Below are 14,600 nucleotides of genomic sequence, written 5' to 3' on the forward strand. Positions count from 1 at the left end.
GAGGCCCCAGCCCCCACACCTCCCCCATCTACAGTCTGCTCTTTGTGGCTAGTACAGCCACATACTTCTCACAGGGTCCCTTTCTGCAAGCCTTGGACAACCTAAGCCTGCACCTCCTCAGCACTCAGCATAGATACTCCTCCTAAGAAGACACCCCCTCTGCTGAGTCCTGCACCTGGCACAGGTAGGTGAGAGCTGACCAGGCCCAGTGCCTGTCTCTCTAGGTCACAGAGAACACCAGGGGCTGTGCCTAGACTGGCCCACTAGGGGCCACTAAGGCTCCAGCAGCTAGGCTAAGCTTGCAGGGAAGCTGGCATTCCCTCCCGTGCCAGGGCATGCTGGGTAGAGGATCAGGTTTCCTGGCAACCAGGGGAGAGTCTAGGGACCTGGGAGGAGGTCAGGGCTTGAAGCCATTTACGTGGGTTTGGCCTGAACAGGTGAGAGGCAGCAGGGGGTACAACCCGGGGAGGTGGGGCTTTAGGCCTGGGCCTATTTGCTGATGATCTTGTCTTCTGTGCAGCACCCTCGCCCTGCACCTGCTTGTACCCTGCTGCTGAGAACTGCCTGAGTGTCCTCACTGGTTTATGTTGTCATGTGTTTGCTTCACGCCACCCCCTACTTGCCTCCATTCCCACCACGTGAAACCATGCCTCTCTCAAGACACGCTGGAGCATCACCTGGCTAGAATCTCCACACCTGCCCCAGCCCAGGTAGATGGCCTTTTCCTCATTTACATATGCACTAAGCACAAAACCTGTAACCCTGCAGGGCCCTTGTATGTTCATTGTGCTGAGCAGACTGAGAGCCCCTTGGCACAGCCTGTGTCCCTGGCTCCCATCGCCATGGCCTGCTCATGGCGAGCTCCCAGGTGTCCGTTACATTTAAAAGACACGATAGCCAACCGAATGTGTGAAGCAAGGAGTCATGTGCTAAAGACATCAAGGATCAAAAAGGGGAGAGGTCAAAGAGGGCACCTCAAAATATCCCGCACCCTGGCTGGCCCAGAGAGGGGAAGGGCTGGCAGCAGAGCCAGGTCAGTCCAGAGTCTCCCTGGACAAGCAGCCTAGGTCACCATCATTCTGGTCCACAGCTGACAGGTTAAAGCCAACCACAGAAAAGTTACTTAATGATGTAAAATGGGGGTTTAATTAATCAATTAATTTTAAAAGGGCTTGCAGGCAGAGGTTTAAGAAATACGTCTTATAAAATGTTCATTGGCCTCCCTGTCTTCCTGGGGTGTTTACGGACCTGTGGCCAATAAAAGAAGGCTGTAGATATCCATCCAAATTTCCCAGTTCCCAGGTCTGTGCACTTCCTGGGGATCGTCTGCTCCTCCATCTCTGGAGGTCACCTAACTTTACTAACAGTCCCAAACCAGGGCTTAGGGGCTATCCTGGAATCTCACCAAGTGTATGTTTCTCTCTCTCTCTCTGTGTGTGTGTGTGTGTGTGTGTGTGTGTGTGTGTAAGGGATATTTACAGCAGGAAAAACATATCTGATACGTCTACTCTGTTCCAAGGAGCCCTGGTGGTGCAGTGGTTAAGAGCCCAGCTGCTAACCTGAAGGTCAGCAGTTGGAATCCACTAGCTGCTCCTTGGAAACCCTATGGGGGCAGTTCTAATGGGGTCGCTATGGGCCGGAATCAACTCGACGACGAATTTATTGTGTTCCTCATAAAAAGTTGGGTAATTAAAATTGAATTTAATCTTGACTTTGACTACTGGAGGTGTGCAAAAGAGAGTAAAAAATCAATGTCAGTGGATTGGACTGGACAGTGGGTTGGAGAGAGATGCTGATGAGGAGTGAGCTACTTGCATCAGGGGGACACTTGAGACTACATTGGCATTTCCTGTCTGGAGGGGAGATGGGAGGGTAGAGGGGGTTAGAAACTGGCAAAACGGTCACGAACGAAGAGACCGGAAGGAGGGAGTGGGCTGATTCATTAAGGGGAGAGTAAATGGGAGTATGTGGTAAGGTGTACATAAGTTTATATGTGAGAGACTAACTTGATTTGTAAGCTTTCACTTAAAGCACAATAAAAATTATTTAAAGAAAAAAAAAAATCAATGTCAGGGGCATGGGTGAAAGGGCCATGAAGCACAGCTCTATTTTTCACACCCATGCTCTCATTTGTGCCTGGGGGGTGGGGGGCAGAAGTTATTGCTGTTTTAAAGTGTAGACACAAAGGCCCCAAATGGAATGTAAGCCCTTTAGGGCAGGAACTCTGTCAATTTTGTAACCCCAGTACATAGCACAAGGAATCCTTGGGTGACACAAACACTTAAGCCCTCAGCTACTAACCAATAGGGTGGCGGTTTGAATCCACTCAGAGGTCCCTTAGAAGAAAGGCTTGACAATCTGCTGCTAAAAGACCACAGCCACTGAAAACCCTATGGAGCAGTTCTGCTCTGTAACACAGGGGGTCACCATGAGTTGGAATTGACTTGGCAGCAATTTTTTTTTTTTAGTATAGCAGGAAGTCTAAAAAAGCCACAGAAAGTGCCCGATGTTTACAGAAAGAGTGAATGAAAGAAATCGTACTGAAATGACTGGCCTAGATTTGTATAATTCATCAGCAGGGGAGATGGGACAGGCCTGGGATTCCTGAGTTTCTACTACATTGGGTCATCCCATTCCTCTTCCTCCAGGTCATAAAACTCCAACTCCAGGGACAAGGGGAATCCTTCAGTCCTTACCCACCCATCCCCGGCCCCCTCCTGCTAGGCCACCCACAGACCTCGGAGCTCCACCAAGATTACACAGAAAAGAGAGGCAAACTAGTTAAAGTGTTCATTAGCCCCACCGCCTGACTTTGATCACCTGTTCCCTGATTTATTTTAGGCTTGTGTCCTTGGGCCGTTAACTATTTTTGCGGCCATTTAAGATGCATGGAGGCAGGGGAACAGGCTGTATAATCTCTTTGTTTGGTAAATATCAGAGCTGAGGTAGTAAATTCATCAAATAAAAAGCCTAGACGAGGTCATTAGAGTGAGGATTTCTTTGCAAGCTTAAAAGTCATTTTTTGAGACAACCGTCTACTAAATGGGGGCAGAAAGTCCTCCTGATGGGACCTGCAGGCTGTGTTTGCCTTTTACACAATGAGGAGTCCAGGACTCTTGTGAGTTGCAGTTCAGGGGTACGTCCAGTTTAAAGACATGGGTGGCCCAAACAGGGCAAGGAGAGAGGTCACTGTTCACAAAGCAAAGAAAGGCCCAGCAGAACATAAAAAGAAAGACAAGAGTCCCTTTTGAATGAGTCAAAGCAAGAGAAGGTAGGTCTCCCATATGGTCCCTGGGGCATTGCCCCCAGGGGCACAGGGAGCCGTCAATCACAGCCACAGAAAAGGCTTAGGGGGACTTGAAAATCTGCTGAATTAACTCTATTGCTGCAGAGTGAATGTGTTTCACAGGCAGCTGAGCAGAGGGCCTGCAAGGCAGGGGGCTGTAGCCCTTAAAGAGATGAGAAGAATGCAAAGCCAGTGTGAAAACATCTGAACCCGCTTCTGCTGCTGGCCTGGAGGCTGCCAATTCATAACCTGTGGCCCAGCCACCCCCTTCTGCCTCCAGTTAATGAAACCAGCATGGGGATCCTAATGACTGATCAAAGCCCATCCAGCTTCCCCAAGATGCCTGCCCCCTTGGCCCTGCCTAGAGTAGGGATGGTGTCAGGACAGGGAGGGAGAGAAGGGGCAAGAGAGGCTGGACTGGCCTCTCCTGATGAGGCCGGCCCCAGCCTTAACCTTCCCCTTGCAGGGCAGGTGAGATAACATTATCTTGACCCCAGGCCTCCAAGTGCAGTCTCCCAGGGCCCTGGGTGGGTCATGGGAAACATAACTTTTGTCACAGGGTCCCGAGCAAACACTTGACTTTCTTGTGCAGTGAGCTCACCACCCTGGTCTTGAAGTAAGGAGCTCTGATTTTGCCTGTCTTGTCTCCCTCTGGTCAATAATGAGGCCGCATCCTGGGTGAGTTGGCAAAACCCTCTCGATATTGCTCATCATCAAGTCACACTAAGTAAACATGTATCTACCTACATATCAGTTTGTTCTTAATCTCAACTATTAGCTGAGCATCCACGTTCGTAAGGGTGTGTGTCTAGTGGGTCAGACTAGTACCCACTAGGATTTCTGCTTTCAAGTCAAATACTCCTACAGCCTGACATGCTGGGGACATGCAGACAGGGGAATACTAAATATTGAACATATACACAAATAGACCAGATGAAATATTTGTCCTGCCTATAAGCCAAGGGTGAATTATATTTGTGGAACAGTAGGTATGTCTCTACGCTTGAGGAGGATGGGGGTTGCTGATAGTAGGAGTTTTTTTGTGTGTGGGTAAAGTGACTGTGGAGAAGGTGTTCCTTCACTAGGACTTTAAGATGGTTTTCTGGAGTCGTTGCTGAACCATGGAAGAAAGAAGTTTGCTTGGTGGGTGATAGTGTGTATGGAGCGCTATAGGAAATGGGAGAACTCAATAACATGTCAGAGGTGGAGAGAGAGTACCTGAGTGAAGGGGATATGCGTGGAAGGAGACAGAGGGTATTTGTCTGGGAGGGAGACTGGAGGGGCACTTCCTGGGGATTCTATGAATGTGGGGGAGAGGGGAGCGACAGCAGAGAGTATAACTTTGACAGTTCCATTAGGATTAGTGGGAGGCACTGGGGCAAGAAGCCTGCCAGGAGGGCCTTGTGAAAGTCCAGGGGATAGATGGTCAGGCAGTGGCAGAGATGTAGGAGAAGGTAAAGGGAGGGATGGAGGAATCAACACAACACACTCAACTGAGAGTTCACACCGTAACCAGAGATAGTTTTTTCATTAATTATACCATTCCATTTGCCCCAGTGACTTGCCCCTACCCTTTCGCAGCATAACGTGAGGGTCTAGATGAAGGACCCAGCTACGGTAGTTGTTGTTAATTGTCATGGAGTCGGCTCTGACTCATGATGACCTCATGTACAACAGAACAAAATGTTGCCTGGTCCTGTGCCACCTTCACACTTGTTGGTGTGCTCAAGTCCATTGTTACGGTCACGGTGCATTCTGAGTGCCTTCCACCTGGCGGGCTCATCTTCCAGCACTGTATCAGACAATACCTACTTGTGACCCATAGGGTTTTCATTGGCTAGTTTTTGGAAGTAGATGGACAGGGCTTTCTTCCTAGACTGCCTCATTCTGAAAATTCTATTGAAATGTGTCCACTATGGGTGATCCTGCTGGTATTGCAATATTGGTGGCATAGCTTCCGGCATCATTAGATGGTAGAGGACGCTGCTGTTCTGATGGGAGGGAATTTAATCAGATGCCATCAGGAGGAGGAAGTAGGCTGTATAGAAGGCTCCAGTGGGCTGTTGCTTTTGTACTATCTAAACTCAGTCAGTCTTCAGTGCCTAATAAACACAGAGTGACATCCTTACAAGTAATCACAGAGTTTCCCCAGGATGGACTGAAGCAGAACTGAGGGGCTAGAAACTCCTTGGCCATCATACCATTTGGCTTGTGCCCAAATAGCATGTGGCCATAACCATGAATGCTTTCTACTAAATTGGGAAGGAAAAAAAAAAAAAGCCTCCCTCATTTTTAATAACTTTATTCCCCAAACTTCAAAAATGAAATTGCCAAGTTAAGAACTTCCCTTGAAAAAAAAAGGAAATTCTAATTTATTATAAAGAAGGTCCGGGGCTTGGGAATTTTTTTAATGCAGATCCCTAATTTTCCAAAATGAGATTCTCCTGTGCATTTGAATAGATTATGCTCGGTATTGCTAGCCCTTAGCACAACGGGAACATTATTAAAACGACTGTGTGGGTCTCAGAGGAAGGGCTGTGCTGCTTGCTTCCTATTTCATTTTGGGGACTTCATGTCAGGGACTGTCCATTTCTTGCCTGTGGAAGAACCTGGGTTTCTGAAGAGGTATACAGAGGTGTGCTCAGCTGTCCAGGCTTTGAGGAAGCAGGAAATACAGGGTCCAAAAGCAATGACATTAAAGCTAAAGGAACAGGGAGGGGACAGTCCCCTTCAGGAAGTGATAGCCTGGTATCCCCTGTATGTCTGAGCCATGTTCCTTAGGTGCCGCTTTCCTGAAGACACTGAGTGGTGGAGGTCTTTTGCTTCTCCGGGATAATGAACATTATGAAGGAAATAGAGCAGAGCTTTCCCCTGAGAAGCTGGGACCAGCCTCTTGAAAGAATAAAGGGAAGGAGGCAGGAGGACCTGGGCAAGATGCCACAACAAAACTCGAGTGACCAGGTGCACATGGAAGAGTCATTCCGTGAGGGAGCCATTCCTAAAAGTCCTAAGGAATGAGAAGACGGACCCCCAAAGTCAGGCCAGTTGGCCTCAAAGCTCAGCTCTCTCTGGAGAGAACAGCCTCCGCCTGCCCCGTGGGTCAGAAGCCTTTGTTCTGGTGGCCCCACTATCTCCTCCATCCTATCCACTCCATCTCTTCCCCTAATGCCTTCCTTTTATCCTCCCGCCTTGATCAGTTTCTTAGGGACCAGTTCAGCTCAGGGAAGGCCAATGGCAATGTAGTTATAGCCTAGCAAACTAGCCAGGGCCACAAAGACCCCAAGACTTTGGCCTGGTCACTTCACTGTGGACAATGACGCTCCTTGTCAGACACCTCACTCCTGGACCTCTGGACATACAAGTAGAGCTGTTCCTTCCCACGGCAAATATTCCTTTGCTGTAAATGTGAATATTTTCAGTGGTGACATCCTGATAAGTCTCAGTGTGGAGAGCCTTGGAATGGTCCCTGATTCCAGATTCTGCTTTGAGGTCCTTGATAGGGAACTGGAACTTCCTTTTCCCCCACAAGAGGCTAGAGGTGGCTTGGGGATATGTTAGTCCAGCTGTAGGCTGAGCTTTGCATTAGGCTCCTCTACTTAACTACGCCCGCTCAGTATTCGTGGGCAGCGCAGGCCCCTGCTACGGCGCTCCTGTTAACCCCCGCCAAACCAAAGTTTCTCCCAGCTGCTGGGCAGGCAAAACGGGGTGGAAAGGAGGGAAGGAGAGAAGCAGCAGCTGCCAGCTGTGCCAATGTGGCATTCTCTGACCTCTTGGCCTGAACCTAACCTAACCCTGAGCTGAGTGAGGTATGGGGATGTGGGTCTTTGCCTCTCTGCTCCTCATACCTGCTGCGGAGCCTGGAGAGCTTGGAGCCAGTTACAAAGGAAATGGAACCAAACTTCCTGTCTCTTAATCAATATCCCAGGGGTGTCCAACACTGGCTGAGAGATGAGAGATGAGTCTGCTTCTACTGAGGCAGGATGGACTCTCGGCTTCCCCACTATGGTCCCTAGGTTCCTCTCTCTCTTTTTCAGTTTTTCCTGGGCTCCCTCTGTACTTTCAATCTGAGTCTGGGGCTCTGAGAAGGGCCTAACATGGTGATGATGCTGGAAGCTTTCCACAGAAGAGCCGTGGAAATGCTGAGTCCAGGCTGGGGTCACCATGGAGAGCTACTGACTAACTGGCAGAGGGGTCACAGACTACAAGGAAAGCTTCAGCAGGGCTGAGGAAGGAGCATGTTGCATTGGACAAGCAGGGGTGGGGAGAAGGACATGGGCTTAAAGGTCATGAGTTGCCAGTGCTTTTGTATTTTCAGGAGCCGAAGAGTCAATGGTGGTCACATGCCAACACTGAAAAGTGACCAAGTGACCCCATCATCTGGTAATTTCACTGGGGATGGGGGAGGAATAACAAGAACGATAGAGCAGCTACTATGTGCATACTCCAGGCTGGGGGTGTCTAAGCCAGGACCTAATGTGAGCAAAGCCCCACCCTGTGTCTGCATCTTGAATATCCTTTTCATGGCGCACAGATCTCCCCTGTGTTTGAAATTCTCACGAGTGAGGAACAACAGGGGGAGGGCCAAGAAGGCTACGGGGAAAGGGTGAGAAGGATCTCCCACTGGCACACAGTAGGCACGCACTGCACATTTGCCCAGTGAATGAATGAATGAATGAAGGTTCTAGCTGGGTACTCAGTAATAATCTTTAAACTAATATTGTCTTGAGAGGCTAGGGTAGAGAAAAGAAGAGAGCATGAAGTTAGAAGTCAGAGGAAGGAGTCTTCTGAGAAAGCACAGTCTCTGAGTCTCCAAAGGAACCGAGCATGGATGGGAGGTACATGTAGGGAAGCAAAGACTTGGAGTGATGAGTCCCAAGGACTGCAGGAGCCCCACCCACCAAAGCTGAGCCAGGCTTCCAGACAGGGAGAGGGGACCACAGGATAGCAGTGAGGAGACTGCCCATGAGGTGATGGGGCCTTCTGTAGGTGTTACGTCCAGGGCTGGAGTCTCAAAAGAACTTGGGGGACTGCCGTGTCATCCCTGAGCTGAGGGATGGAAACTGGGCCAGAGGGAAGTGATTGAAGGACTTTGAGAGTGAGCCCTGGCTTTTTCTGGGTAAAAACTGGGCAGAGTCCTGAAGAGAATGGAGATTCTTCCAGTAGGTCAGCAGAGAAGGACCAGACAAAATGGCTCTAATGACCAGCAAACAGGTGGGTCTGGAGCTAAAGAATCCCTAAGTAGGAAGTTTCATATAACACTTGAAGGTAAACTATTTGCACTTTGTACCTGAGTGGGGATTATGTACTGATCGCGTCTAAAGGGTTCGGCTACATTTGTCTGATGTCTGTGACTGTGAAGCAGGGTTGGGGGCAGGGACAGGACTATGACTATGTGCTCTAGGCAACGGTCCTAGGTCCTACATCTTATGGGACTAGTTCTTAGGTCCTGCGTGCTGGTGTCAGAGTTAGCCAAGTAGAGTGTGTTATCAGAGGCAATGCCTTCCTTCAGGAGTCTGTGTTTTGGGGTTTTCTCCAGAGAGGCCTCCTCAGTCCTGCCAGGGGGACAGCCCAGAGAGCTCCCAGGTTACAGCTGAGGGAGGCCTAGCTCTGCCCATCCACCCCCGGAATACCCATCCCAGCCTTGGCCAGGAAGTCCAAACTGAAATTAGGATTCTAAAGGCCCCCACAGTCCCTCACCTGTTCTTCCTGGGACCTGTGAGGCAGCGCCCCTCACGCACTCACCTGCGGGCCGTCCTGGTAGGGTGGGGGAGGGACATTCTGCGTGGCCATCATCGTCAGAGCTGGGGCTGGGGAGGCATGTTGCATCATGGGGTTGATTCACATGGAGGATCTGTGGGCAGGAGAGAGGGGGCCGCACCGTTAATATCACTTAGCACAGAGGACCCCTGGGGACCAGCCAGCTCCACATTTTTTCAGGCTGTGCCGCCTGGACTGGCTGGATACAGCAGGGGCTGGAATCCCTTTAGGGAAACAAATGAGAGCTAATAGGAGAGGTCAGGGTAGAGAGGCCTTGCTGTGCTATTTTGACTTGAAAGAAACAGTATTCAAGCCATGTGTAAAACAACCTGTACACTCTCAGTGATGCTTTGTTCAGCATCTGGCCTGGTATGTGTGTGTTGGGGCAGGGGGTGGGGCTGGAGAGGGAGCGTTGCTTGGCTGGTGGCAGAAGAGGGGGACTGGAGACCATTTCAACATCCCTCTTCTCTGGCCCTGGTGGCTCAGTGGATAAGAGCTACTGCTGCTAACCAAAACGTTGGCAGTTCAAATCCACCAGGTGCTCCTTGGAAACCCTATGGGGCAGTTCTACTCTGTCCTATAGGGTCGCTATGAGACGGAATCGACTTAACGGCAATGGGTTTGGTGTTTTTTTTTTTCTTCTTCTGGCCAAGAGTGCCCTGAGCGTCTTCATATCCAGACATGAGAAGGGTCCTTCTCACCCCACCCTTCCCCAGCCTTTCTGGGGCAGCCACGAGCACTCACATGGGGCTGCAAGGCCTCACCCTGACGCGCTCCAGTTCCCACCTTCCTGGCCTCGAGATCTCCAAGCACCAGGTAGCCCCTCTCAAGTGCGCTCACCACACCCCCTAGTGGTGAAAAGGGATGTAAGCCATTGCCCTTTCCTCAGAAGAACAGAGCTAGGGGCCCAAGAGGGACTACTCTGAGGTCTTTGCAGAAGGAAAAGAGGCAGGGAAACATCGGTGTCATGGGTTGAATTATGTTCCCCCCCCCCCCAAATATGTGTATTAACTTGGTTAGGCCATGATTCCCAGTATTCTGTGGTTGTTCTCCCTTTTCTGATTGTAATTTTATGTTAAAGAGGATTAGGGTGGGATTGTAAAACCCCTACCAGGTCACAACCCTGATCCAATGTAAAGGGAGCTTCCCTGGGGTGTGGCCTGCACCACCTTTTATCTCTCAAGAGATAAAAGGAAAGGGAAGCTAGCAGAGAGTGGGGACCTCATACTACCAAGAAAGGAGCACTGGGAGCAGAGCACGTCCTTTGCTCCCGGGGTTCCTGTGCAGAGAAGCTCCTAGTCCAGGGAAGATTAACTAGAAGGACCTCCCTCCAGAGCCAACACAGAGAGAAAGCCTTCCCCTGGAGCTGATGCCCTGAATTTGAACTTCTAGCCTACTAGACTGAGAAAATAAATTTTTCTTTGTTAAAGCCATCCACTTGTGGTATTTTTGTTATAGCAGCCCTAGATGACTAAGACAACCAGAGAGCCAGGGACTGAACTCAGGTCACCTCTCAGGCTTTTCTAGGTGTGTCTTGTGAGTGTGAGCGTATGGATGAATCTGTGCATTTTGTTAAGGAAGATTTTCCTTAGCCTTGGTTGATTATGTTGTTGTGTGCCATCAAGTCAACTCTGATTCATTATGACCCTATAGAACAGGGTAGAACTGTCCCACAGGGTTTCCTAGGCTGTAATCTTTACGCAAGCAGATTGCCAGGTCTTTTCTCCTGTGGAGCTGCTGGTGGATTCTAACTGCCACCCTTCCAGTTAACAGCCAAGAGCTTAAACATTGTGCCACCAAGGGCTGCTTTTGGCTAATTATTGTCACAGGCACTTGGGGCTGGAAGAGACATCAGGAGCCAAGTGGTCCACCTCCCCTCTTTACCCAGGAAGAGATGGAAGCCAGCAGAGGTGAAGTGTGGGGGTGCTAGTGGAGTGGGGATGGAACCTAAATCTCCAGATTCCCAGCTCCTCATCTGCACCACTGTGCCACACCCCTGCCCCTCCCTCCATCACCAGGAAGTGAGCTGTCTCCAGTGGACCTCGAGAGTGTGGTGCTGTAAGAAGAGACAGCCTGGCAGTGCCACCCAAGGAAACAGCATGCCCAGAGAGCTGTTTGCTACAGTAGATGCTCTGAGATATTTACAGCTAGAAACCCCAGGCTAGCTGCCTGATGCAGGCCTGCCCATCTGTGGGCTGTGGAGACTCCTAAGAATCTCTGTGGGGTGTACAACCTGTCCTTCTGTCCTTCCACCCTGGGTGCAAGGAAGGCTATGAGCACAGCACTTAGACCCTCCCTCCCTTCTCCCTGTGGGGACTCATCCTCTCAGCCTGATGCCCTTCATCCTCTCAGCCTGATGCCCCTCATCCTCTCAGCCTGATGCCCCCCATCCCCTCAGCCTGATACCCCATCTTCTCAGCCTGATGCCCCCATCCTCTCAGCCTGATGCCCCCTCCCACCCCAAGTCTTCCAAAATGTTCACACATCTGAACTCTGCAGGAATTTGAGGGTGTTTTGGAGCTGTCATTAAGTAAAGGGGTGGGTCTCCAGGCCCTATATGTGTGTGTGAGCACATTGTTCTTTCTGTTCTTTTTTAGGAATTGCAGGGAAGATCAGCTCTCAGGTACCAAGGATGCGTTGACCTTAAGTGCATGTGGGAGAATCCTGGAAATTCACTTATTCATTCAACAGATATGTAGCACCCACATGCAGAGAACTGTGCTAGGGGATGTGGGAGGCTGGATGAGATGAGCCAAGGTCTTCTCTGTCAATAAAGGCAGTGATAGTAAAGCAGGAAGGAAGAAACCGAGATGGTACAAATGGAGATTTTGCAGGGAGTGACGACTTTGGCTGTGCTAAAAACGTGGTAACTGCAGAATAATTTTCATTGGCCTGGCTGCATTTTATACCCCACTGTATCGGGGCCTTATTTCTGAAGATGGGTCACTAGGGTTCTTTTGTAACAAGAGCACTCAGGGTCTCTCCTGTGTCATGCACACTGGACACCGGAGATCTATGATCTACTTTGCAAAGGGCCCAGAAGGGCGCCATGGAGGGGAGTCTCTCTCTTCAGGCAGGGAAATAAGTGCTTATTTTCATGGCTGCATCTTTGTCTGGATGGTGGTAAGCTCCAAAAAAGACAAGAGCAGAGTGGAGAGGGTTCTAGAGGAAAAAAAGAGGAAACAGACTCCTTGAGATATCAGAAAGAACCTCCCAGGATTAAGACTTCTGAGATATTAAAATGGGTGTGGAATCTCTCTTTTGGACTCTGAGGAGTAAAGGAAATAGGGATATTTCACGAGTGTGCCAGGCTCTCTGGGTGGGGCCCAAGGGCCCTGAAGGCAGGGGAAATCTCTTCCCTGGAAGCACCCATCTTAGATGTTCTATGGTCAGGGGGGAAAAAAGTAGAAAGCTGTAGTGTCGGCAGTCACCAAAAGAGGGAGCCTGGGGACAGAGTCTGAGGTGGCAGCTTAGTCTAAAGGGATTTGGTGGTGCAGTGGTTAAGGACTCAGCTGCTAACCAAAAAGGTGGTAGTTCAGATCCACCACCTGCTCCTTGGAAACCCTACAGGGCAGTTCTACTCTGTCCTATAGGGTTGATTCTAGTTGAAATTGACTCGACAGCAAAATGGGTTTGGTTTGAGGGGCAACTAGCTCCCTTTTGCCAAATCTGGGGTGTGAGTCTTTGGTAATCTCATCCCATGGATAAGAAAGTCATATTGAAGGCAGAGCAATGGAAGCACAATGAGGAGAATTTAGGCTAAATAAGGGAGTCTTTCCTTTGCATTCTTTTGTTTACCACCCATTGAGAGGTGGAATCATTTTAAGCGTTGGGCTACTAACCAAAAGGTCAGCAGTTCAAAACCACCAGCCGCTCTCCCTTGGAAACCCTATGGGGCAGTTCTATGCTGTCCTATAGCGTTGCTATGAGTCAGAATTGACTCAATGGCACTGGGTTTGGTTTGTTTGTTTGGGATCCCTGGAAACATTTGCAGGAACACGGGGCTGCGCTGTCTGGGTGTGAGGAGGGAAGGTTAAGAGGGGTCTGCCCCAGAGACAACCATGGATGAGGCCGAGGGGAGAGTCTTCAGTCCTGAGCTCAGACCCAGGGCAGGCAGGGTGGGGCAGCCTCCCCAGGGGACACAGGGGCAAACTTCTGAAGACCCAGATGGCCTTTCCTCCTGCCCCTCCCCCCCTGCAGGTCACCATAGGCCACTAGGCCACTGCCCCACTGCCCTCTGGGGGCTCCTGCAAGAGAACAGGAGGCCTTTTCATCAGGGGCTTAAGTTCCCTTCTCTGCCCACTCAGGCACAGATGCCTCCGGCAATGTGACACTTAGAGGGTTCAGCTCCTTTAAGACCGTGTGTCCACCTTGGGGAAACGCCTCTGTCTGCACTGCCTCCATCCACATCCTTGGGAAAACCCGCCAGCGAGGCTCATCCTGGGGGGCCACGTGGAGCCATCCTGGGGAGGAACTTTGGGATTGGACTCCTCTCGTGATAGGCTGAGGTTGCGGCAGGGTATGGGGCACAGATGACTGCATTTGTTCCTGCCCCCTGACCCTAGCTGACTGGAACTGAATCCAGTGCTGAGGGAGGAGAAGGGAGGAGGGACTGATTTTCTGTGGCTCCTCGTCCCAACCCACCACCCCAAACTGGAGCAGTAGCTGCAGCTGCTAGCCCTTTGTGGGGAAACCTGCCCTTTTTGCCCTTTCTTCGGGAGAGGGAGCTCCAGGAAACCCAGCCCAGCCTTCTGAGGCTTAGTCGGTGGCTCTGTTACCAGACACCAGGGCACTCGACGGAGCAGAGCCAAGACTGCAAATGGAGGCCACATGAGGGACAATTAGCTAACGAGAAATTTCCCGGCAAGGAGGGGCTCACGTGGAAAGGTTTTATTAATGCTGAAAAATCTTTATATGACAGCTGGGAGAAAACAAAAACCAAAAAACAACAATCTAATGCAACACCCGACCCCACAATGATACACAGAAAGGAATCATGTGTCACTGATACCATCAGAAGAAGCTTAAAGCACCGCTTTGCAACTTTCAGGACCTGAGTGATGCAGCGTGCGTAGGCTGGGTGTAGGTGAGTGGGCATGTCCCGACACCAGGAACCCAGCTCCCTCTGTCTCCCTAACTCTAGCTCCTCCACATCCCTGTGTGCTGAGGTCTTCCGTCTGTAGCCCAAGCTCCAGCATGCTGACAAACTGGCTTAGAAAAAAATGCCAAGCTTGTTAGGAAGGAGCTCATTAGGACTTGTTGACATGAAACCCATTAGACCAATTAACATTCCATTAACGGCCTGGGGCACCAAGGGGTTAATGCTGCCCAGCAGTAATTGGGCCGGGGTGCCCGGGTTGGGGGCTTGGGGCCTTAAGGATGAGAAACAAAGTCTAATTGGGACCTCTCTGGCTAGCTGGCCTGACAGCATTTGTTCCTGCCCCCTGACCCTAGCTGACTGGAACTAAATTGTATCCGGTGCTGAGGGAGGAGAGGGGAGAAAGGGGCTGACTTTCCTTTGGTTCCTTGCTGTCCCAGTCCACCACCCCATACTGGG

At 50.5% G+C, this 14,600-nt stretch overlaps 1 protein-coding gene across 1 annotated transcript in view; it reads right to left on the reverse strand.

Moving 5' to 3' along the window:
* PKNOX2 (PBX/knotted 1 homeobox 2) overlaps positions 1-14,600 on the reverse strand; it is a 354,189-nt gene that overhangs the window by 86,622 nt on the left and 252,967 nt on the right. The window contains exon 4 of the mRNA XM_023557078.2: positions 9,029-9,137. Within this exon, the coding sequence (XP_023412846.2) occupies positions 9,029-9,115 (87 nt within the window). The 5' untranslated portion in view covers positions 9,116-9,137. The remainder of the gene's footprint in view (positions 1-9,028; positions 9,138-14,600) is intronic.

This window comes from Loxodonta africana, chromosome 15, assembly GCF_030014295.1.
Source record: "Loxodonta africana isolate mLoxAfr1 chromosome 15, mLoxAfr1.hap2, whole genome shotgun sequence".
Taxonomy (NCBI): domain Eukaryota; kingdom Metazoa; phylum Chordata; class Mammalia; order Proboscidea; family Elephantidae; genus Loxodonta; species Loxodonta africana.